Source organism: Theropithecus gelada, chromosome 2, assembly GCF_003255815.1.
Source record: "Theropithecus gelada isolate Dixy chromosome 2, Tgel_1.0, whole genome shotgun sequence".
NCBI classification, from domain to species: domain Eukaryota; kingdom Metazoa; phylum Chordata; class Mammalia; order Primates; family Cercopithecidae; genus Theropithecus; species Theropithecus gelada.
Window position 1 is genome coordinate 47,830,142 of NC_037669.1, and position 25,638 is coordinate 47,855,779.

At 45.2% G+C, this 25,638-nt stretch overlaps 1 protein-coding gene across 1 annotated transcript in view; it reads left to right on the top strand.

Annotated features, from left to right (window-relative positions):
- The first annotated feature begins 2,295 nt into the window (after positions 1-2,295).
- Positions 2,296-25,638, top strand: part of EEFSEC (eukaryotic elongation factor, selenocysteine-tRNA specific) — a 257,389-nt gene continuing 234,046 nt past the window's right edge. Inside the window, exon 1 of the mRNA XM_025377818.1 lies at positions 2,296-2,671. Within this exon, the coding sequence (XP_025233603.1) occupies positions 2,356-2,671 (316 nt within the window). The 5' untranslated portion in view covers positions 2,296-2,355. The remainder of the gene's footprint in view (positions 2,672-25,638) is intronic.

The window sequence follows — 25,638 nt, forward strand, 5'->3', positions numbered from 1 at the left end:
TTGAGTCTGTGAGAACAATACATTAAAGGGTTAAAACACAAACTTTTTTTCTTTCTTTTTTTTTTTTTTTGAGATGGAGTTTTGCTCATCTCCCAGGCTGGAGTGCAGTGGTGCAATCTTGGCTCACTGCAACCTCCACCCTCCGGGTTCAAGCCATGTTCCTGCCTCAGCCTCCTGAGTAGCTGGGATTACAGGTGCCTGCCACCACTCCAGGCTAATTTTTGTATTTTTAGTAGAGACAGAGTTTCGCCATGTTGGCCAGGATGGTCTCGAACTCCTGACCTCAAGTGATCTGCCTGCCTCAGCCTACCAAAGTGCTGGGATTACAGGCATGAAGCATCACACTCAGCCAAACCTTTTTTCTTTTCATTATCATTTCAGGATTCTGTTTAAAACAGAGGTAAGAAATGAGGTTTATTTGAAGCCAGGCCCTCTACAAAATCTTTTGTTAGTTGAAATGTTTCTCAGAGGTACATAAAGCCTCTAAAGCTCTTATTACCTATTTACTAACCCTCCCTTTTAAATATGTTTACTGCTTTTACTACTAGATTTTTAAAATGGAAGATGTATTTTTACTGTTCCCTATTTGCAAGATGGGAAAATGGAAACAAAGTTTCTGTTCTTTTCTTGTAAGGACACTAATCTCATCACAAGGATCCACTCTCATGATCTCATCTAACCTCCCAAAGGTCCCATCTCCAAATACCATCACACTGCGGGTCAGGGTGCCAACATATGAATTTGAGAGGGACACAATTCAGTCTATGACATGGACTCTGTTCCTAGTGCAGAGTGGTGGAACGAAGGAGGCAGTTACTGCAAGCATGAACACATCAGCACATGGCCTGGCTCATCACACAGGGCAAAAGTAAGATTCAGTGACTTTGTGCTCCACCGCCACAGTGTTACAGAAACACTCTCTTCTCTAGAAAAATGGAAGGATGAGGCAACGTTGGGCTACCATTCCTGCCTGGTATCATTGGCTGAGGCTGAGCAGTGGCTTCCCTCTTTGCACAGGAAAACGGTTCTCCAGTTCTCCCAGGTCCCCACCACTCCCTGTCATCTTAGACTCTGTTAACTTCTCTTCTTTGATTTACCCACCACCTGGCCACAGCAGAGACTTAGGTTTGTGACCTCTGGTTGGTGACTGTGGCTGACAACCTTTTTTGTGGTTCTAGACGCTTCATAATCTAGTGAGAGTTGTGGACCCTCTCTCTAGCAAGAGCATATCACAACACATTCATTGTGTGTTCAATTTAGAGGTTTGTGGCCTCTCCTATGCCCAGGCTACAGACTCTTGGGGTGGGAATTTCTGAATCAGAGATAATGTTGTCCTCTTCCATCTTCAAATGTTGCCCTCTTGCATCTTCAAACAGTCTTTTCCCACGGTTGGCTCCTTTCAACACTGGAGTTTCAACTCAAACAGCAACTCCGAGAGATCTTCCCTGACCCATAGCTGTCCATCCTCCCTCTCCCGCTCTTTTTTTATCTCAGCTTTTATTTTCCCTAGGAGACTTCTCGCTCTCTGAAATGGTCTGGTTCAGGCTTTATTGTTTGACTTAGCCCTCACTCCCTAGAATGTAATGTTAGCAGGCAGTACCCATCAGGCACTTGGTAAGAGCTTGCTGCAATGCATGAATGATTGGAAGTGTGTCCGGAGTTAGTTTGTTCCAGTGGGTTCATAGTCTCGCTGACTTCAAGAATGGAGCCATGGACCTTCGCCATGAGTGTTACAGCTCTTAAAGATGGCACGGATCCAAAGAGTGAGCAGCAGCAAGATTTACCGTGAAGAGCAAAATGCTTCCACAGTGTGGAAAGGGACCCTAGAGGGTTGCCACTGCTGGTGGGAGTGGCCAGTTTTTATTCCCTTATTTGTACACGCCCATGTTCCATTTTTGTCCTATCAGAGTGCCCTTTTTTCAATCCTCCCTTCGATTGTCTACTTTTAGGATCCTGATGATTGGTGCGTTTTACAGAGTGCTGATTGGTGCATTTTACAATCCTCCTGCTAGCTACAGAAAAGTTCTCCAAGTCTCCACTTAGCCAGGAAGTTCAATGGCTTCACTTCTCAGAAGGATCACTCCATCTCGGGCTCTTGGAGGCTTCAGGCAGCAGAAGCTATGTGAGAGAGCAGCCTTGCCTGCGGTGACCTCCCCGTTCCTAGACCATCCACCCGGGGCACCACACCTGGCGGTGCCCGTGAGCCTCGGGAGGGCGGAAGCTTCAGGGACGGAACGGGTGTGCACGGCGCGCCGGTTGCGGGGGGGGCAACTTAACGGGCCGGACCGCGGCGACTACCGAGGGAGGTGAGGGGCGGGCCGGGCGGGTGTCCGAGGCGGCTGCGGCGGCGGCAGCATGGCAGGGCGGCGAGTTAACGTGAACGTGGGCGTGCTGGGCCACATCGACAGCGGCAAGACGGCGCTGGCGCGGGCGCTAAGCACCACAGCCTCCACTGCCGCCTTTGACAAGCAGCCGCAGAGCCGCGAGCGCGGCATCACGCTAGACCTGGGCTTCTCCTGCTTCTCGGTGCCGCTGCCCGCGCGCCTGCGGTCGTCTTTGCCCGAGTTCCAGGCAGCGCCCGAGGCCGAGCCCGAGGCTGGCGAGCCACTGCTTCAGGTCACGCTGGTCGACTGCCCCGGGCACGCCTCCCTCATCCGGACCATCATCGGCGGTGAGCGCGGGCCGGGGCGGGAGCCGGGCTCAGGGACGCGGACGGAGCGGCCGGGCTCCGTTTCCGAATTCGCTCGAGCCTATGCCGGGAAGGGAAATCGCCCCACCTCATTGGTGGGGCCCCTGAGGCCCCAAGAGGCGGACGTGACTTGCCCAGGGCCCCGCAGCAAGCGAGCGGAGGAGGCTTTGAGATTCGAACTCAAGGCCAGCTGATATGGAAGCTTTTCCCATCCAGCACTACCGAGCTGCAAGGTGCTTTCCTTAAAAAAAAAAAAAAATCAAAAAATTCCTACCAAATGTGTTTATCATACATGGTCAAGTAAAGAAAACTCAAAAGCTACAAAAAGGGTATGCATACAAAGGCTGTCACCATTCACCTGTCCTTTGATGTCCTGATTACCGTTCCTAGAGCCAACCGCTGCTACCAGTTTTTGTATATCATTTCAGAAAGGCTCCATGTCAATACAAGCATATCTCTGTATATGTGTAAATCCCTCTCTCCGTCTTCCTTTTAGACACGATTTCGCTCAACACTGTGTCTGGAAAGTGCCCCATATCTGTACACATAAAGCTACGTCATTCTTTTTAAAGCTCACATAGGATTCCATTGCACACTTGTACCAACATTTTCTTTTTCTTTTCTTTTTTTTTTTTTTTTTTTTTGGAGACAGTCTCATTCTGTCGCCCAGCCTGGAGTGCAGTGGCACGATTTTGGCTCACTGCAACTTCTGCCTCCTGGGTTCAAGAGATTCTCCTGCCTCAGCCTCCTGAGTAGCTGGGATTACGCGTGCGCGCCACCACGCCCGGCTAATTTTTTTGTATTTTTAGTAGAGACGGGTTTCACCATGATGGTCAGGTTGGTCAGATGGACTCCTGACTTCATGATCCGTCCACCTTGGCCTCCCAAAGTGCTGGGATTACGGGCGTGAGCCACCACGCCCGGCCTGTACCAACATTTTCTAAACAAATCTTTTAATGATGGACGTTTATGTTGTTTCCAGTATTTGCAAACCATGTTGCAGTGAATATTCTAGAACAGAAGTCTTTGGTATGTTCGTATATATGTAGGGTAATAGAACTAACTGGCTGGGGCAAGGGGCATGTGTGTTTTTGGTCGTGGTGGGTACTGCCAAAATGCCCTCCAAAGAGGTACCCTTAATTTTTAATTATGCATGTAATACATGAATATATGCCACTTGTGAAGAAATAGAACATCACAAATAAGGCAAACATTCCCTTACCCACTCCTCTGTCCTAAATTCTGCACCCCTTCCATCTCTGCAAATGAAAAGACTACTATTTTTTTTTTTTTTTCTGAGATGGAATCTCGCTCTATTACCAGGCTGGAGTGCAGTGGTGTGATGTCGGCTCACTGCAACCTCTGCTTCCCAGGTTCAAGCGATTCTCCTTCCTCAGCCTCCCGAGTAGCTGAGACTACAGGTGTGTGCCACCATGCCTGGCTAGTTTTTGTATTTTTAGTAGAGATGGGGTTTCGCCATGTTGGCCAGGATGGTCTCAATCTCGACCTCGTGATGCACCTGTCTTGGCCTCCCAAGTGTTGGGATTACAAGCATGAGCCACTGCGCCTGGCTGAAAAGACCATTATTAGACCTTTGTGGATGATTTTTCCCAAGCCCATTTAACTCCACTTAAATATATGGATAGAACTTTAAACATATTTTTAGAAAAAAAGATACGATAATATAAACACGTGGTATAAAAGGGTATATAGCTGAAGAAGTATACTTTTTACTGCTGACCCCAGTACCCGATTACCTTTCTATTCCCATTTCCTGTGTTTCCTTCCAGCAATATTCTGTATGCTACACATGGGAATATATATCGGGCAGGTGGTAATTGGCTTGGTGGCAGATGGCCTCATTGGTCACTGGGCATTCTGGGTCCCAGCTATAATGATGAGCTTATTAAGTATAGTACTTCATCTTTGTTACCTCCCAACTGTTTCATGTTACAGGCAGTCTGAGATCATTTCCCCATTTTACAGTAGAGGAAATAGAAGTTTGAAGAAGTAAAGGGACTTGCCCAGGGTCACAGTATCTAAAGTCTTCTCCTCAATCCATGTTTCGGTCAGGTGAATATTAAGGGGCACACGATTCTCTACCCATTCCTCCTCATCCCCTTATAACTGAATTCTGTTTGGTCACATCAAAATACATTTTAGGACATGGACTCTGAGTCAGTCCAGACTGGAGGTGGAAGGCAAAGGTTAAAAAATGAGACGGTAAGTTTTTAGTGTTTTCTAGTAAATAGGGTAGATGAGTGGTGAAGGACATACTTTTGGAGTCAGACAAAACTGGGCTTGAAGCCTAGCTTTCTTCCTTAGCTGTATGACCTTTGAACCTAATTCTGGACCTTGCTTCAACTGGAAGATAGTGGTAACTACACAACTATTTATTGGCTTGACTTTTCTTGTGTATTTGCTACTTACCAGGCAAACCCTGCAAGGAGCGTGGTGGTTACCATTTAATAGTTGAGAAAATTGGGACTTAGGGAGGCAGCTGGTTAGTGAAACAGTCCAGGTCTGCCTGACTCCAAAGCTGGAGTACTTTGCATGCTTCCACAGGTTACCCTATAGTTTCCCCATCCCCTTCCAACATACGTGCATACCTCATGTTATTGTGCTTCACTTGATTGTACTTTGCAGATAGTGGTTTTTTACAAATCGAAGGTTCAAGGCAACCCGTCCAACAGCATGTGCTCACTTTGTGTCTCTATGCCATGTTTGGGTTATTCTTAACAATATTTCAAACTTTTCATCAAATATTAAGCACCAAATATTTCACTTGATTTCAAATACATGTTATCTGTTAATGGTGATCTGGGATCAGTGATCTTTGATGTTACTATTATAATTTTGAAGTGCAACAAACAATGCTTATGTAAGGCAGCAAACCTAATAAATGTTGTGTGTGTTCTGACTGCTCTACCTCCTGGCTTTTCCCCTGTCTGTCTCTCTCTCCTCAGGCCTCCCTATTCCCTGAGACACAACAATATTAAAATTCATCCAGTTAATAGCCTTTATGTGTTCAAGGGAAAGGAAGAGTTGCAAGTCTCTCACTTTAAATAAAAAGTTAGAAGTGATTTAAGCTTAGTGACGAACGCAATGTTGAAGCCTAAGATAGGCTGAAAGCAAGGCCTGTTACACCAAACAGCCAAGTTTGGATGCGAAAGAAAGGTTCCTGAAGGAAATTAAAAGTGCTACTGTAGTGAACACACAGATGATAAGAAAGCAGGACAGCTCTATTGCTTTTATAAAGAAAGTTTTAGTGGTCTGGATAGAAAAACAAACCAGCTACCACATTCCCTTAAGTTGAAGCCTAATCCAGAGCAAGGCCCTAACTCTTCAATTCTGTGAAGGCTGAGGGAGGTAAGAAAGCTGCAGAAGAAAAATTTGAAGCTAACGGAGGTTGGTTCATGAGGTTTGAGGAAAGAGGCCATCTCCAGAACATAAATGTATAAGATGAAGCAACAAAAAATGTATAAGATGAAGCAACAAGTGCTGATAGAGGAGCTGCAGCAAGTTATCCAGGAGATCTAGCTAAGATCATTGATGAGGGTGAGTACTAAACAGATTTTCACTGTAGGTGCAACAGCCTTATATGGAGAAGATGGTATGTAGGACTTTCATAGCTACAGAGAAGTCAATGATTGGGTACAAAGTTTCAAAGGACAGGCTGACTCTTGTTAGGGGCTAATGCAGCTGAAGCCGTTGCTCACTGACCATTCCAAAAATCCTAGGGCCCTTAAGAATTATGCTGAATTTACTCAGCCTATGCTCTTGAAATGGCACAGCACAGCCTGGATGACAGCACGTGTTTATAGCATGGTTTACTGAATATTTTAAGCCCACTGTTGAGACCTACTGCTTAGAAAAAAGACTCCTTTCAAAATGTTACTGATTGTTGATAATGCACCTGGTCACCTAATGGCTCTGATGGAGATATACAAAGAGATTAATTTGTTATCATGCTTGCTAACACAACATCCATTCTGCAGTGTATGGGTCAAGGAGTAATTTTGACTTTCAGGTCTTATTATTTAAGAAATATATTGTATAAGGCCATAACTGCTCTAGATAGTGATTCCTCTGATGGATCTGGACAAAGTAAATTGAAAACCTGGAAAGGATTTATCATTCTAGATGCCATAAAGAACATTTGTGATTCATGGGAGGAGGTAAAAATATCAACATTAACAATAATTTGGAAGAAGTTGATTCCAACCCTTATGGAATTCCAACCCTTAAGTCTTGAACTGAGGGGTTCAAGACTTCAGTGGAGCAAGTCACTGCAAATGTGGTGGAAATAGCAAGAGAGTTAGAATGAGAAGTGGTGCCTGAGGATGTGACTGAATTGCTGAGATCTCATGATCAATCTTGAGTGGATGAGGAGTTGCTTCTTGTGCATGAGCAAAGAAAGTGGTTTCTTGAGATGGAATCTACTGGTGAAGATGCTGTAAACATTGTTGAAATGACAACAAAGGATTTAGAATATTATGTAAACTTAGTTGATAAAGCAGTGGCAAGATTTGAGAGGACTGACTCCAGTTTTGAGAGCAATTCTGTGAGTAAAATGCTATCAAACAGCTTCACATGCTACAGATAAATTTTTATAAAAGGAAGAGTCAACTGTTGTGGCAAACTTCATTGTCTTATTTCAGTAAATTGCCACAGTCACCCCAGTCTTCTTCAACTACCACCCTGATCAGTCAGCAACCATCAACATTGAGGCAAGACCCTCCACCAGCAAAAAGATTATGACTTGCTGAAGATTCAGTAATCATTAGCATTTTTTAGCAATGAAGTATTTTAAAATTAAGGAATGTTTATTGCTTTTTGAGACATACTGCTATTGCATACTTAATTGATGAAATGTCATGTAAACATAACTTTTATACATATTGGGAAACCAAAAAATTTGATTTGCTTTATTGTGATACTCACTGTGCTGCAGTGGTCTGGAACTGAATGCACAATATCTTTGAGGTGTGCTTCAATTATAGGGAAACTTCATATTGCAAAAAGTTTCAGCATTTGCCTGGTCCTATATAACCAATTGTAATTCCCCAAAGAATTTGGCAAGTTTTTTCTTTAGACTAAAACTGTAGAAGTAGAACTTATTTTTGTATGTACATTGTTGCTCATCTTTTGTCTCATCTCCGGAGTAGGGAGATGTATCTTCTTAAAATGTGGCCTGAGTGCAATGGAATGCTGAGACCAAGGCTGCTACCATTCTTCCTTGAATAGATCAGAGGTCCACCTTCCTTTTCAGGGAATTGAGAAAAAACTATTTTTTTCTTGTAAAGGGAAAGTGTTCCCCATTGAGTGCCTGCTCTGGCCCAGGCCTGTTGCCAGGAACTTGCATCTATGCAACCACCTTGCGTGATGGGAGTGTTAGTTAGCCTTACTTCTCAGATGAGGAAACCCAAGCAAAGTGCCTTGGACTGGTGTTGGAACCTAACTCTGCCACCCCTAACCTGGATCTGGCTAATACCTTCAGTTCACTTCATAGTCCACAAACTCGTGGGCATCTTTGCCTTCTTGAAATGACCCCCAAGGCCATCCTGGCTTATGGCACCTGGACTTCTACAGTTCTGCCCCCTGCCTGCTTATTCTGCTCCCTCTGATTCATTCTCTGCACATTGGGCATTGCTCTCCTTTTACAAGTGTTCATCAGATCATGTCAACCCTACACTTGACAAGACTTTCCAGTGAGTTCTCATTGTGCTTGGAGTAAAATCCAGCCTCTTTATGGCCGATAGGACAATGGTCTGGCTCTGCTTTCCTCCAGTCCCATCAAGGATCCCATCAACGACTCCTCCCCCTTCTGACCTTCAGTCACACTGGCCTCATTTCTCTTCCTCCAGTGGGCCCAGCGGCTGCTTCCCTTAGGATATTTGCACCTGTTGTTGCCTCTGTTTGGTATGTCTGGCTCCTTAAGTCTCTGCTTGAATGGCACCTCCTTAGCGGCCTCTCCTGCCCCACCTATCTAAAGTTGTCTCTTCAACCCTCACCCCCTCATACTTTCTCATGTCCCTGTTTCATTGCTCCAGCAGCTCTTTTCACTACCTGATGTTCTTCATGTGTTTACTTGTCGAGTGTCTGTCCTCTGCTAGAATGTGAGCTCCATGAGACCAGAGCAGGAACCTTATCTGTCTCATTCACCAGTGTTCTCAGTGTTTGGGCCAGAGCCTGGCATAGGATAGGTATTCAGTAAGTTCTGGATGAATGAAGCCTGTGTACCAGCTCTTGGGCTAGTCAGTTTTAGTGAGCAGAGAACCTTCTTTGTGGGTTAGTGGACAGAAGGCAACTAGCTTAGGGCCTGGCCTGTAGTGAATTATGCAGGTTGGTTCTTTGTCCCTCCCTTTAGGAGCTTACAGCAGAACCCAGGAGAGGACACTGCTGTGTACAAAGTGATCTTCTGGAGTTCTTTGCACAAGGGCAAAAGCAGGAGTAACTCACTTTGTTGGGGGGTGGAGTATAGGGTGCAAATGGGAAAAGGAGACCTTTCCTAGGCGAGGGCAAGGCTCTGAGCCTTAAACATGCTATTGTGTCTCAACATCAGAGATGACTGCCAGCATTTAGGCATGGCTGGAAATTGGCGTGGTGTGTGGGAGGTGTGCTAAAGATGAAGCTAGAAGGGTTGGCAGGGCCAGACCCTAGAGAATGGCCCTTAGTGTAGATTTTTCCTCAGGGTCCTGGAGCTCTTTGGAAGCCTGTTAAAGCAGGTGTGTGACATGACTGGGCTGAGCTTTTGATAGAAAGTTGCAGGATTTTTGGGCAGGGATTCCCACTGGCAGCAGGTGTGATTTTCTCTTGCTGCACCTGCACCTGGCATCCCTGGGAGATTGGGCTCTTGTTAAGAGTTCCTTGCTACTGTGAAAGACTGAGACCCCCCCTGTGGAATATGTTATCTCCAGGAGAAGGAAATTTTAGCAGTTGTCTGAGTTCTGTGATGATATCTCTGAAGTTTAATGTATCTTAAATTAAAGCTGGCTCTAATTCCACTGTGCGCGCGCGCACACACACACACACACGAATCCTATCTTAGAGAAAATTGGGGTTTATCTCCCTTGATCCATGTGGCCACAGATAAAACTAAGTGGTGCTGTGGGGTTAACAGTGATAATAGTACTTACCATTATTTAGTGCTTGTCCGTATGCTGTTTTTTTGATTTGTTTGTTTAATTTTCACACGATTCCTGGGAGGTAATAGTTGATATTCCCATTTTACAGATGAAAGAAACCATGGCTCAGAGGTCAGGGAACCCAGTTAATAAGTGTCAGAACTAGGTTTGAACCCACATTGATCTGACTGCACAGCCCATACGCTGGCATTCTCAGTGCGAATGAAAAAGTGTACCCGTCCATTCCAGCCCCCTGTAGTGGTTCAGAGCAGTATTTTTCTTGAATCCATTTTAGAGTATAAATCTTTCAGGGTTACAACTTCAAAAAGATTCAGTAATGTATGTTTTAAAGACTTGGGTGGGGGTGAGGGACTTAGACTCATCCTCAATCTAACTCTGGCAGGACAGAGGAGGGCTGAAAAATGCTGGTATCTTGGCTTGGCAATTTATAGTGCTCTGGTGGCTGCGAGGATTAACAGTGTATTGTCTCCCAGTCTTTTGTTTCGGTTGTTAATGAACAGCACTGCAACTTGTCGCCTGGACCTCTTGCCTTCTGTACACACCATTTTAGCAGTATCTCCTGTGTGTCTCTGACCCTCTCTGAGCCCTCCCTGCCCAGAGCTGAGGAGGGCTGCAAAAGACTTCTAAGTCTGACTCAGGTTGCTCTCCTTGGAGAGAAACATCCAAGAGCCTGTGAGATTTTTGTCTCTGCAGCCTGGAGAGAGCATTCTTTGTAAAACTTAAGCTACTTTGCCTTTTCTGTTTTTCCAGCTTTCTGTGTTCTTGGTGCCCATGTAGAGAAGGCTCTTCTCCTTTTATCTATTTTATTGAGGTGTGTGCCCTTCATTCTTTCTGCAGATGCCCTCTCTGGACTCATAAATGAAACAAGGGGTTCATGTGTGTGAATGAATTTCAACCAGATTTTTTTATGATACCCATTAAGCATCTGCACATATCTTGCTCCAGGAAAGCAACCTGCTCCAGGCAGAAATAACATCCTGGGGGCTTGGCCAGGTAGACCTTGGTGTCCTTGAGGAATTTGGGTGTTACTCTAATGCAAAAGCAAACAAACCAAAGGTCACTTTTGGTTTTCTTTACCCCTAGTCTTTTCATGAGAATCTGTGTAGGAATATATTATGTGAAATTGTGGTAATTATGTATGTTTGTCCTAAAATACTGAGGCATATTTGAAGGAGTTCTAAGTGGAAATGCTTCCTTCAGCTTTACTTCTTTAGTTCCTAGTATCTGTCAGGCCTTAGTTCCCTGTCTCTTTGTGCCCATCCAGTGAGAGCTGTTTCTTTCTCTTCTTCACTGAAAGGTACACACCATAACTAGAAGATTCTGCTCTCCAGTACTGCTTCTTCGACATCCTCTACCACCAACTAAAGCTGAGGCTGACACTGGAGTTGCTTGCCTTCATTTGCTTCAAAGACTCTTAAGTTCAATAGGAAGCCTGCCTCAGTCAGCACTAAAGTGTACCACTATTCAAGTACAAGTTTTCTTGTTTTACCTGGTACCTTATCGCTCTCTGACCCCACCTGATCTCTCCATACGCTGGAGTGCCTTTAAGTGTCTCCAGGAGACTCAAGTTGAGCTTTGTCTGCAGCCCTTTCTCTTGGCGCTGGACAGTGGGTGACTTTGCTTTAGCTTGGGTGGCAGTGTGGGAGTACCACAACATCAGAGAGACAGCCTTGAGTTTAAATTAATGCAGAATATTTGAGCAGGAACCAACAGGAAAGAAAAATGGAAGCAGGTAGTCATATTTCATTCTGTTGGGGTACATTTTTCTTCTCATGGGGCTTGCCCTTGAGAACAAAACATATCAAATGTTAAATCAAAGAATATTTTTGTAGTCATGCTAGGAATAGAAAATAATGCAAAGACTCTGCCTTCTTGAGGCAAATATTTTGCTGGAAGGTTATAATCAAAGTCAGAAGGAAATCATAGTCACAGCTTTTGGTAAAGCTGTAATCATTTAAAATTAATTGCTTTTAAACTTTTCACTGAGCATCCCCTTTGTTTTCTATCAGCATGTCTCTTGGGTTTTTCTTCGGAATCATTCCATCCAGGTTGGAATAGGATTTGGGCAGGCATCCCAGGAAGCAACCCATAAATTAAGCCCTAAGACATATTCCCCTTTCTGTCATTCTTTTGTCCTCCTGCCTCAGCCTCCCAAAGCGAGCATATGCTTTTAAAGTTCATTCACGTTGTAGTGTAAACCAGTACTGCATTTTTTTTTTTTTGTAAAAAAACCTATTTCTATTGATTTCTACTTGTGGTAAAGTACATATAACGTATAATTTGCCATCTTATGTGTATGGTGTGTGGCATGTGCTCCTCAGGCTGCTGCTTCTTTCTCTGATGTCCCTGGCCCATGGAGACATTTGGGCTGGTAGGCCTTGTTTTAAGGGCTTTTGGCAGCTTGTATGGTGGGAGAGGACCAGATGGAGCTGCATTTGCTGTTTTTCTCTACTCACTCAGAGATTCTACACATACATGTTGCTTGGCTTTGTTTTGGACGTGAGGGCAGATACACAGTTGTGCCTGTCTTCAAGGGGCTCACAGTCCCGAGTAGGGAGGAGGAAGCCAGGCAGTGCCCACAATCAGTTTAAGATGCGGAGTGGTAAGGGCCTTGATCAAGATGGGCACAGAGATGTGAGTACCTGCCTGGGGTGGCAGATAGGGAATCCTGCTGGAGGAGACACACGGCTGGGCCTGGAAGGATGACTTGTGGATTTCCAGACTGAGAGATCCGGGGAACAGCCTTAGCAGAGTCCAGAGGCGTGGGAGCAGCCCTGGCTAAAGAAGGGGAGTGGTCAGGGTGGCTGGCACTTGCACACAGCCGGCGTGAAAGGAGGTGAGGCCAGGTTGACTGGGTCACAGGCCAGTCCAACTGGCTTGTGGAAATTGTGAAGGATGGTTGAAATTTTACATTTTAGAAGATGGGAGGCATTCCAGCTAGAGGACTCAGAGTAAACAAGGACCCAGAGACAAAGGGAGGGCTGGAGTGTGAGTGGGGTATCAGGCCAAGCTTCCAGAGGGTGGCCAGGACCAGATCTCAGAAGCTGGGAGAGTCTCTTCTGGGAGGAAGACTGGTAGGTTTTTAAGCTGGGAGATCCTTCTGGCAGCTTTTAGTGAGCTCCCCTGTGAGTCTGAGGAGAGGGCTGTGACAAGTGGTCCTAGGGCCTGGCATTCCTCTCCTCATTCCAGCTTCAGCTTTCTGGCCCAGCTGGCCGAGGGAGAAGAGGAAGGACACCTCAGGCAGGCAAGGCGGACACCATCAGCAGGGAAAATGGGGCTCTGGGGTTGCAGACGTGGCAGTGCTGAGCAGTGGCCAAGGGATAGTTCTGCCTCTCGGAGGGAGAGGAAAGAATGGACTTTTGAAGAACGCTTGCTGTCTGCTGGACACTGTTCTAGACCCGTGGCTCTTGCTGCATCCTCCCAACCAGTCTCCGAGGGAGGCATTTCCATCTACATTGCTCAGCTACTAGAATTGAGGCTCTGAGCAGTAGGCAGTTTGCTGCAGGGCACACAAGTAGCCAGTGCCAGGCTCTGGTTTCAGAGGCCCTGGCTTTGCCCAGGAGCTGCTCTCAGACCTTAGCACATGCCTGCTTCCATAGAAAATTGTGGCTCCTGAGGAGTACTTTATATATAAATCAAATTGTCAAAAATAGAGATTTCTGCTTCTATTCTCCCCTGGATTATTTGAGTTTTTGTCTTTTGTTAATTGGGTCTTTTATTTTCTTGTGCTGTGTGATTAGGCTCCTGCTGCTTTGAAGTGGCCTTTGTTGGGTGGGTAGGGAGGACTTAGTTAATGTGAGTGATCCTCTCTTGGCAGGAGAAAAAACAACTTTTGCTGTTGAGAGAGAAGTTGACTTTCCCTCTTTCCATATCTCTTGTGTTGTGATGATTCCTCTCTTGTCTTGAGGCCTTCAGGAAGACTAAAATAATTTCCTTTGTCTCTAACCTACTTCCTGAGGATATTTATTTGGTGCCATGCACAGGTGCTGCTTAAAGATAAACCTGACTTTTTTCTTTTAAAATTAGTGCTTGAAATTTGTTAGCATTGACCTGTCTGGCAGCAGGAACTTGCCTTGCTTGGCCTTGTGGCTACATCCTTTACCATAGATTTATTTGGGTTACTTAGAACTCCAGAGGGTCAGTGGCTTGTCCTTGGTCATTTGACATTGGCACTAGAGCTCAGTCTTCCCAGGTACATGACGGTGTGACACTTGAAGAAAAAATTGCCCTATTTGTGGTCATTTCCAGGTGAGTTTCAGGATCTTTCGCCATGAACAGTAAAGGCCCTCGGGTGTGTGTTCTTAGCATTCTCTGTGTTCTAAAAAGATGATCCAGGGCACATTCAGAAATGATCTTCAGAACTTACGCTCTAGAGAGGAAAGACTTTACATAAGAAGGATTCCATTTCTTTAGCACTTGCTGCCTGACCTCACAGACAAGTAGACCACAGGAAGACTGGAAGGGAGCCCTGAGGTGCTTGCAGCACGCCATGTTTCCCATCAGCACCCAGCCCTTGCAAAGAGGGCTGACAGACACTTCAGCTGCGAAAAACAGTGTCTGAAAAAATTTCTGCGGTGGCTTGATCAGTACTTTCCAGCAGAACTTTCTGTGATGATAGGAATGTTCTACAGTGGCACAGTCCAACGTGGCAGCCGTGAATCTCATGGCTGTTGGAGCACTTGCACTGTGGCTAGTGTAACTAAAGACTGAAATTTTAGTTTTATTTAATTTTAATTTATTTAAATTTAAATAGGCACAGGTGGCTAGTGGCTGCTGTATTTGACAGTGCAGGGCTGGATGGACTGAGGAACGGCTGGGTTCTGTGTCCCTATTGTAGATTTGGGTTTGAGCTGTCCCCTACATGTGATTTGGTTATAAGAACTGTCACCTTCCTGAGACATCCTGGCCTGGGATGATTACCACGGGCCCTCAGATTCCACTCTCTCAGCTTCATCACCTTCCTAGTGAAGGACACCTCCACTCTCCCAAGGTGTGGCCCTTGAAATGCTCCTCAGTGTGTCCTCCTCCTTCACCTGCCTCTGGATCCATCACCACGCCTTCTCCCTCCTGCTTGCTCTCTGCCCTGGCATTTTCCGTCACCGCAGCTGTGACCTGAAGACAGGCTTCTGCTAGCTCCTGGCGGGATGAGTACAGCATTCCCTCACATAGTCTCCTTGATTCCATCCCCTGCAGAAGGTATAGGGATAGAAGAGTGTTTAAAAACTACTTCCCTGTGTAGAAGGCTTTGTTTGCTCTCTGCTGGCATAAAGGCTGAACTTCTTAGCTGGCTGACGAGGCCCCTCCTGAGGGGTTGAGATCTCAGGACTCCAGGCTGAATGAACCACTTGCAGGTCTCTGGACAGACAGACCGTGCTCTCTCATGCTGCATATTCTGGCTGTGTGCACTTTTCTGGGAAGAATCATTGTCCACCGTTCTCAGTCTAGATAAGGTCACCCTCATTTGAGGGCCCGTAACATCCTACACATACCCCTATGATCTCATTTTCTCCTCATCTTATGCCCTTTTCTGTTTACTGGATTATGTTTTCCACTGGACTTGATCCATTTGAGGGTAGGGGCCTGTTACCATTCAATTCTATGTCCAAGGACCCAGGACAGGCCTTGGCACAGAGTAAATATTTGGTGCATGCATATCGGAATGAATGAATTAATGAAGAGGTCATTTCCCACTGCCTGCACCAATTACCCATGCTCTTATGGTGCTTTAAACAACTGGCCAAATAGAGTTCAACAGTGGAGGAAACCTGCCTTGAGGTTAGACAAGTTAATCTTTCAATGGAAATTCAATCCTCATATTTCATTTTCAGGCCACTTTGCGTAGCAAAGTAGTTTAACTCATAGCAGATTTCTGCCGTGCTGATGGTTAATTTCATGGCCCACAGAGGGTCAGCACACTAATGCCGGGAACACGGCGACCTCAGTGCAGCTCACCGCACACAGTGAGGGCCCAGCGGCCCTGTTGTTTTAGAGAAGCAGTTCTCAAACATCCTTCTGATTTTGAGTTAACAGGGGTGACCCTTTCAAGAACATTTTTAAAAGCTATAACATAGATCCCTCCCAGATCGTATATTTTCCTTTCTCCATGCAGTTCAAAGGGCCTCAGTTGTCTCATAGGTTTTTGCCAGCAATCTTCAGCTTGACCCTGGTTGTTTAAATCTGCCGGAGGAAATTTGAACAAACTTGTACTTTGGTAATTCTTCTGCCTCTGTGAACCTTTAACCTTAGGGTTTCTTTTCGAGCCAGGGCTGCATTGTCACCAGTCGTCCCTGCTGGGGCTTTTCAAAGGGCATTGTCTAGGGCGTCTGTTTTCACTTTGCTACTGGAGTTCTTTTGAGGAAGGGTATTAATTCAGACCTGATTCTGAGACAGGACGAGCACTTTTAAACTTGCCCCAGAGCTTGGGGATGGGGAAATGAGTGTAATGCAAGCCTGTGGCTGATGCCAGTAATTGTTCTGCAAATAGTCTGTCAGGGTGAAGGGAGAAGAGGCCCTCCAGAGGCACAGGGGTGTGCCAGCTGTCCAGTGGGAGGCCACAGCTTTGCCCAGGGTTTGTTGACTACATGATGAAAAGAGGTCATTGTCTCTGATCACCAGGTTCTAGGTCCAGAGTTCCTCCTGAATGTAAAATTCCTGGAGTGCCAGGTTGCTAGGAACCTGGGAGGCCAGAGGTGAACCTGGGGTCCATATACCATTACCAAGTGCTTGCGTGATAAGAAACTTTCTGGGGAGAGAGAGGAAGGCTCCCTGAGGCAAGATAGTAGAGATTTACTCTGCTGCTGTCCTGGTGCTGGCCTGAGACTTTCTGAGTGAGTGTCCCTCTGCAGACCAGGTCACTCACCTCCATCAGCTAGCCAGTTTCACCGTTTAGTTCTTCTTGTGTCTTCTCACAGGAAGCCCAAGACACCCATAAATGTGAAATGTCACAGTCATAGGCCCCCTGGGGCTTCAAGGCTGTTGTCATGGGTGTGCAGTGTTTGAGACTGGACCCTAAGAGGGGAGGCCCTCTGGTACCTCCCCAGGAAGCTCCTTGCTGGTTCTGTCACTTACTCTTTGTGACAGGTTGAGAGCTGTTTGAACACCTGGCTTGATTATGTGGCTTTCTTTGATTTATTTTCCCAGGATTCTTAGTGTCCTGAAGATTTGGCTAGGCGACCTTACTCCTTAAGCTCAGATGGTATAGAAGGAAAGGTGGATCATGACATTAATTCATTCAACAAACCCCGAGCAACTACTGCTTGCCAGGGGTTGAATTTCCAGTGGTCAGCAAAGCAGAAGTGGCTCCTGCTTTCATGTAGCTTCCTGTCTTGTGGGGGAGGCAGATGGTACAGAAGAAACAAAACGTGCAGAATTATAAATTATGTAAGTGCTAAGCAGGACAAGACAGGATACCCAGATAGGGACTAATGGATGTAGGGCATCTACTTTAGTTTGGAGGCCAGGGAAGGCCTTTCTGAAGCAATAAAGTTGGAGCTAAACTATGGCACAAGAACCCTCCCCTGGAATGTTGGGAGGTGTTCCAGACCAAAGGCATAGCACACATGAGGGTCCTGAGGCTGGAGGTCTCCTGGGGCTAGCTACAAGTGAGAGGGTATTAGCTGGTTTTCACCCACCAGACCTGGTGTTGCAGGTATATTTGGACAGATGTATGTATCTGGACTCTCTGGAAGTTCCAATTTTGCTGAAAGATAAGCATGGCATGTCCTATCTTTCTGAAATAGGACAGAGTGAGACAGAAGGCAGGCCAGCCTTCTGGAGATGTCTGGTCTCAGCATGGCTATCCTGTTGGCCTTCATCCGTCCTCTGTCTTATTTCTGGTACTGTAACCCCTTCTTTCCATGGTATAGGGATGGGCTGCTGATGTGGAATCAGGGTTGGCAGGCAAACCTGGCAGAAAGTAAATTAGACATTTTTCACAACTCTGTGATTGTGTTTGATCATTAAATGTTGGCCCACAGGCTGCTTATGACTTGAAGGCCACGTGGAGGTTAAGGACACATTCCTGAACCACTAACTCAAGAACTGGACATCAGAGATACTAAGTATCTAACATCATAGAATTGTAAATAAAATTCCCCTGACACCTCCTCACACTCCTGGTCAGTGTTCCTTTCCCTGCATAACCTCACAGAGCATAGGCCTTACATGCTTTCCTCCATCCCCTTTCCTGCGGGGCTGCCTCTTGGGTTGAAGGCAATGCGTGGCGGTGGGGCAGGTGGCATATTTTGCCTTTTTTTTCCTCCAGAAACAAGTTTGGCATGGGACTTGGTCAGTCTTGATCTGTGCCTGGAGGTGTGAAGGTGTGGGTGCAGGTGTTGGGATGATTTGTGTACCTCAGAACCAGAACTGGACACTCACTGTAGGAAAGACCAGCTCCTCACCACCCCCTCCCCCCACCACTCAAGGTTCCTGCTGAGCAGGTATGGCCTAGCCTCAGACTTGCATGCATGTTTTTCTGCTGTTGATTTTCTCAAATTCTTAAACAAGGGAACAGTAGTTTATATCCTTTAAAGCTTTCTTGAGGCTGGGCATGGTAGCTCATGCCTGTAATCTCAGCACTTTGGGAGGTGGAGGCGGGCAGATCACCTGAAGTCAGGAGTTCGAGACCAGCGTAGCCAACATGACGAAACCCCGTCTCTACTAAAACTACAAAAATTAGCCATGCGAGGTGGTGAGCGCCTGTAATCCCAGCTACTTGGAAGGCTGAGGCATGAGACTGCACTCCAGCCTGGGTGGCAGAGTGAGACTCCGTCTCAAAAAAAAAAAAAAAAAACTTTCTTAAGATGCCAGTTTGGTCTTCTGGTGAGAGAACCTTGTCCACAGGTTAGAGGAAATAATACTTTCAGTAACACCCCCAGCTTGGGGACTCTCAGAAAGAAGGGCATGTTGCCAACTTTCGAGGATTTGTCTGAGAAACAGCAACCTGGCATCCCCCCAACTCCCTGCTTTTTTTCCCTCTAGAATCAAATAGAATCTCTTTTCCTGGCAAAGATTTCCTAGATAAAAAGAGGTACTACTTAGTCATTTTTGTAGGTTCGTTAATAGTTTCTAAAAGTTTTTAAAAGTACATAATAAGAAAACTTGTTATGGCAACCAATAAAGTTTCTTTTCGAGGAATGAATATTTTCTAGGAAAGATAAGAGTCAGTTATGTTTGGTCTGATTTCTTCAGCTGAATCTTTCCCTCTTCCTCTTATCTTGAAATCTATCTCATAAGGCAATCTGGGGACACTTTAGCAAGCACTCTGGTAACAGATGTGTGTCATCCTCTTCCTGACACATCTCCCGGCCCTGGAGACCCAGCTGTACAATCGCAAGCTGTCCACAGGGCGGTGGGGTGGAAATCATCTCCATGCCGACTCTGGAACTATTTGATGCACAAGAGGGCAGTATTTGCTTACAGTCTTGGATCGGGATGATCAATGTGTAGGTTCACAGGTCAGCATAGTTAAAAAGACCTCTGACTTTTTCAAGACAAAATAAACTGTAGGCCACAGCCATGATGGCTTCCCATAGATGCCTTTTAAGTGCCTGATCCCTCCAAAAAAATTGCTGCTTGCTATCTTTTTTCCTTAAAAAGAAAAATATTGTTTCTTTCAACATTTATTTTTAATTTTGTTTTTTAATCAATGAAAATATGGTTTGCAGGCTTGTACCTACAATGGCAGAGGTTAAAAAGTGTTGCAAAAGCAAAACAACTGCTTTCTAATTAAAAACCAGATGGGAAGATTTTTGTTTGAAGCAAGGGGTCAAATGTATTTTCTCCCCCTTTCACATCAGTGTAAAGATTATCTGACTTAACTTTTAAAGCATTTGAAGATGTGGGCTTCAGTCATCAACCCTTCTGTACTCAGTTTTCTTTTTCTGCAAATTCACGGTATTAACCAAAGCAGGGACTTTCCAGGAGAAAAAAAGGAGATCTCCCTGCCTCCTAGAGTCACAATGTTCTATCTGAAATAGGCCATGTCTGCTTTTGTATGATGATTTGCCTATTTACAATTCTTCCATGGTGTTTTTCTATAGAGACTTTTAAGCCAGAAAGACACAACTGGCCCTCCAAATCTGTGGATTCAATCAATTGAGGATTGAAAATATTTGGAAAAAAAAAGAAAACAACAAAAAATAACAGTTCAACAACAACAAAATGATATGTTTAAAAAGACAATACGGTATAGCAGCTATTTACATAGCATTTTTATTTTATTAGTTATAAGTGATCTAGAGATGATTTAAATATATGGGAGGATATGTTATATGAAAATATTCTGTCATTTTATATCAGGGCCTTAAGCATCCTCAGATTTTGGTCCTTCAGGGGTCCTCAAACCAATCCCCCTACAGGTAACAAATGACAGCAGCATGGGTTTGCAACTCCTATCCCACCAGATTCCAGCCTATGCAAGAACTGGGATCTCATATCTTTTGCTTCCTCTTTCTCAAACCTGGAACTGCTGATTTCAGGTGCCTCCATAACTTTAGCACCCAAGAGAGTTTAACTGAAAACAGCTGTGGTAGCAAGACCCAGCACATTAAGGACATAGTGATGGTCAGGCCGAAGGAACCCACGCACAGGGGTGGCCTGGGTCTAGGGGAAATGCCACTGGGCCTCTCTGAGCCTGTCTGTGCACCTCAAATCCAGGTGATTATCTCACAGGGTGGTTGCATCAAAGATGTCCATAAATAAAGCTTCAGGCACATAATAGGGAGCAGTTATTGTTTGGTTTGTTTATTTTTTGTAGAGCCAAGCACTTGCTGTGTTGTGCAGGCTGGTCTCAAACTCCTGGGCTCAAGTGATCCTCCTGCTTTGGCTCCCCAAAGTGCTGGGATTACAGATGTGAGCCACTGTGACTGGCTGGGAGCAGTTACTGTGCCAATGATCCCTCTGACCCCTGACCAATTATAAGCATATGGAGGTGGTGGGGCACTGTTGGACATGAGGATGGAGACACAGACACTGATTCTTGATTGCAGACAAACCAGTTCTTTCCAGATTATTCATTTATTTGATTCATTGATTCATTGAGTCCATTGCTTGGCCCTTTGGAGCATCTGCAGCAAAGTGAAATGCAATCTAGCTGGGAGGTGCCGTGCTGCTGCCTCGATCCTCTGATAGCAATCGAGGAAAAAAGCTGGGTTCCGAGGCTTAGCCCTATATGAAATCAGATGTCTTCTTTTAATCTTTTGTAATCGCAACATAAATCTTCCAAAGGGAGTGTGTCTATAAGATAGATGCCACATAAGCTGTGGAATGTATTAGTATGTGTGACATCCCTGTGGTCTTTTAATTGATCAGTGGCATTTAATGCAAAATTTGAATCTGACCATACCGAGTAGGGAGAACCCTGGGTGGCCTTCTTGTTTGCTTCCCTGTGAAGCTCCTGTCCTGGCTTTTATTAGAAGGGTCTGGGTAGGAAAAGAAGGGTTTTGAGCTGAAGACTTTCAAAAGAGGCCCACGCCATGTTTTTCCAGGAACATAGTTTCTGAAAAATGCTGGAACCGTCAATTTCCAAAGTAGCCTGGTTTGTGAGGGGAATGAAAAGTTGTTCCTGCGTGTGGATTCTGGGTTGTTTTCCATCTTCACTCCCTAAGGCAGGGCTGGCAAGCGGGGAATGGGACAGATGTTTTGTGGTAGTAATTTCCAGTCAGATTCTTGAATGGCTTGTATACTCTGGGTCACCGTCAGCTTATAATGGAGCAAAATTGAGTGAGAATTCCTGCAATGAAGGACGTGAACGGCGCACCGGAGAGATATGATGGTGGAGATAGGGTGCATTCTGCGAGAAAATATTTCCAGTGCTATCTGTAAAATTCAGATTGAATAACCATTCTGAAGTGCTCCCCTTTTAAAAGAGTTTCCTTCCACAAGCATTGCAGGCTGAGTAAATACCAATAATTTTTATTTCCCTTCTCCTTATCAGTTCCCCTACTGAAATGTTCCTGTACAGCCTATCTGGTCTTTTCAAGTGAACATCAAATGATTAGTGTCAACTTCCAGTTTGAATTATGATCATATTTCAAAACACAAACTTCTTCACTTTTGCGTTTGGAGGTAATTATCAATATTTACCAATACTGGGGAAGAGTTGAAAATGGAGTAAATACTGTTGAGAGAATGGTGCCCCAAGTGAAGATAGGGAGGGGTTGTGTGTGGCCTTGTGTGTACAATGGCAGAGTGCCTCAGGGGCTTGGCCTGCCGTGTGGATGGCCTGCTCTCTTCCAGCCCTATCCACATTCTCGCACAGATAAGTGAGAGGAATGGTAGGGACCCAACTGCAAGGCGATCTCTTAGGGTTGGGCACTATGACAAGGCTAGAAAAGCTATTTTTGCCACCTGGAGGAGGAAACATTGCTCTGGCCGCTGCTCTCAGAAGCCCTCCCCTCTGTTTCTTCAGATCCTGCTTGGCTTTCTGACTGCCATGGCCTGGTAGGAATGCCCTTTGGTGAAAAAGGCCGGTGAAACCCAGGGCTGGTTTAAGGCCTTCACTGCAGCCTGGAACGCAGACTAACACAAAGAGACTGTGCTGCCATCACACAGAAAATACAGTTTACAATACCTACATCAGAGCTGAATGCCGGTGTACTAGGTGGTGTTCTCTTGCATTGTAGTAGGCATTTAATTGAACTTTGAGTAATTTAAGTTTTTGCAGTTTTCTTTTTGTATTTTGGAGCCAGTAAATTTTTTTGTGTTTGCAAACACTCTGTAAGCTTTGGTGCTTTGCTTATTATGCCTAATTAATAGTTGCCTCTGGGAAATGCAGAGGAGGCTTCAGACTGCCTCAAAGAACTTCCCAGAGAGTGAAGAAGCTGCAGCACAACAGGCCTGGGCTCTGGAGTCAGGAAGATTGAAATTGGAATCTTGGCCCTTCTGCTGGCTTATTGTATTACTGTGTACGTGTAGCTTTTCTGAGCCTTCATTTCTTCACCTGTTTAAAAAAGGAGAGAAAGGGAATAATGCCTCCTTTCGGGTTTGCTGTTAGAGTTAGCAGTAACTGTGATACAGTTAGCATCATTCTGGGTGCAAGGTAGATGCCTGGTAAATGGAAGCAGGCCTTACTATATTGTTAGTGCACTGCAGGCTTGGCACCAGAATGTAGCCACTTCTGAAGTCCTTGGGGCAGTCAGAAGTCCTCTTCCCTCAGCATTGCAGACAGCAGGGAACAGCATTGCAATTATGTAAGAGCTATGTTTCAAAGAAGGAAATGAAATTCTTGAATTTTTTTTTTTTTGAGACGGAGTCTTGCTCTGTCGCCCAGGCTGGAGTGCAGTGGCGCGATCTTGGCTCACTGCAAGCTCTGCCTCCAGGGTTTACGCCATTCTCCTGCCTCAGCCTCCTGAGTAGCTGGGACTACAGGCGCCCGCCACCTCGCCCAGCTAGTTTTTTGTATTTTTTAGTAGAGACAGGGTTTCACCATGTTAGCCAGGATGGTCTCGATCTCCTGACCTCGTGATCCGCCCACCTCGGCCTCCCAAAGTGCTGGGATTACAGGCTTGAGCCACCGCGCCCGGCAATTCTTGAATTTTTTTAAGGCAAAGAAGAGGAGGGAAAAATAGATTTATTGTTTTACTTGGCTATTCAATACGATGCAGGACAAAGCTGGCCTCTCTCCTGTTTAATGTCATCATCGGCATTCTTTCTTTTTCTCTCCTTCTTCTCTTCCTCCTTCTCCTCCCCCTCTGCTCTACTTCTTCTCCTCCCTTCTCTTCCCACGCCTCCCCCCACTCTTCCTTGCCCTCCTCTTCTAACTAGTACTGCTACAAACCCCTGCTTTTCTCCAAGTCAACCCCAGGTCCTGAGCCTGGGATTAAATCTCATGCTCCGGAGATACTCTAATGCTAGGAATTATTTCCTCTTTTGTGGTCTTTGGTCTTTCCTTCAGGTTTCCTGTTGCTTTCTAAGGGAGGTGCCAGGTGCTGGCCCTGTGGCTAGTTTTGGCTATTGAGGAATGCTATAAAGCAGCTGTGACACCAGCGTGCAGCAGTCCCACTGCTGTGCAGCCCGGGCAGCGAGTGGTGACAGAGTGGCATTGGAGTGAACAAGGTTTGGGGGAAGATGAGCGTAGGTGGAAAAAATGTAGACTGACCTTCTCGGTAAAACTGGCCTAGGATCCCAGGCAACATGAAGGCTGGCAGATGATGAGGGAGTTCTCTAGGGGAGGCTGATAAAATTCAACATCACCTTACCATTTAATGAGTCCCAGATACATGGGCTATGCCAGCCCAACAGAGTGCAGGCTTTGGAAAGCCCAAATGAAAACGACATGGTCCCTGCTGATGGGGGAATTCGTAGTGCTGGGAGAAGCCTGCTGGGCCTCTTTTTCAGACGGAGGGAGAACATGGGTTTAGTAGTGAGCCCTCTAATTAGGCCCTCAGGTAGGCCTCAGCATGGGGCCTGGATTTGCACCCTGTCCTTCGGTTAGAGGTTTGTGACACCCTTTGCTGTGCTCAGTTAAGTAGAGTCGTGGAAAGAGCTGAGGCTCAGCATGCCAGTACAGGTTTGAATCCTGGTGGACCAGCTTGTGAGTATGCACAGCTCTGAGACTCGGTTTTCTCATCTTCAAAATGGGGAGAATAAACTTACAAGTGTTTTTTTGTGTGTGTGAGAATCCAATGAGATAAGCTAAGTGTAGTATTTATCTCAGTGTATGGAACCTATATTCTGTAAATGGTGTTAGCTATTGTGATCATAATTTAATATGACTTAATTTTTAATCTTTATGAGACTTCATATAAAAACGAACCATTTGTCAGAAATCTCACTTTCCTTATTTTTGGTTGGGAAAGCAGGCTAGATGGATGGTCTCTGATACCATGTGTAACATATGATTTTTGTCTCTGCTTTTAAATTGGTGATAATCTAGTTGGGGAGAAACTAAATTTATACACTTGAAGTAATCAGAGTATTGGAGCTTAACTGTGTTGATCGCTGTAAAATTGTGAGTGCAGTTAGAGTTAAGATGAGGAAGGCCACGAAGGGGAAAGACACAACCAGAGGACACACACCAGAAGAGAAATGTGGGTGGAGTGTTAGCAAGCCACGCGCTTTGTCTGTCGGGAGAGACCAGTCTGCTGGAAGCACTGGTTTGTTTTGTGTTTGCAAACTGATAGGTACCAATCACTGCTATATGCACATGTACCCAAAAATATGTGATGACAGGAACTTAACTTCTCTTGAAATAATTTATGCCTTAGTATTAAAGGAAAAAATGCATAAAACAGCATAAATTGCAAACATGGCATAATTGAAAAAGCTTGAGGTTTAGAGTCTGAGAAACTGAATTTGAATCCTGGCTTCAACATTTGTTAGCTGTATGATCTTGGGTAGATTACTTAACTTCTCTGGGCCTCAGCTTCCTTGTTTGCAAAATCAGAAAGAACTATTTTAAGGATTAGAATATATATATCTGGTACATGATAAGCTTTTAATAAACATCATTATTATTATGACCACTATTTTACTACTGATAATAAAGACTCCTGGCCTTGCATGACACTGCATTGCCAGCTATAAATGTGGTCTTCCCTGAAATGCTATAATTTTTTTTCTGTAGTTTAAATGAACATACTAGTTTATTATTGTTACTATTATTTTTGAGATGGAGTCTCGCTCTGTCATCCAGGCTGGAGTGCGGTAGCGTGATCTCGGCTCACTGCAACCTCCACTTCCCAGGTTTAAGCGATTCTCCTGCCTCAGCCTCCTAGGTAGCTGGGATTACAGGGCATACTGGATTATTGATTCAATATTGTGGAGAGGCTTATAAATGAATTTACATGATTAAGTTTTGGA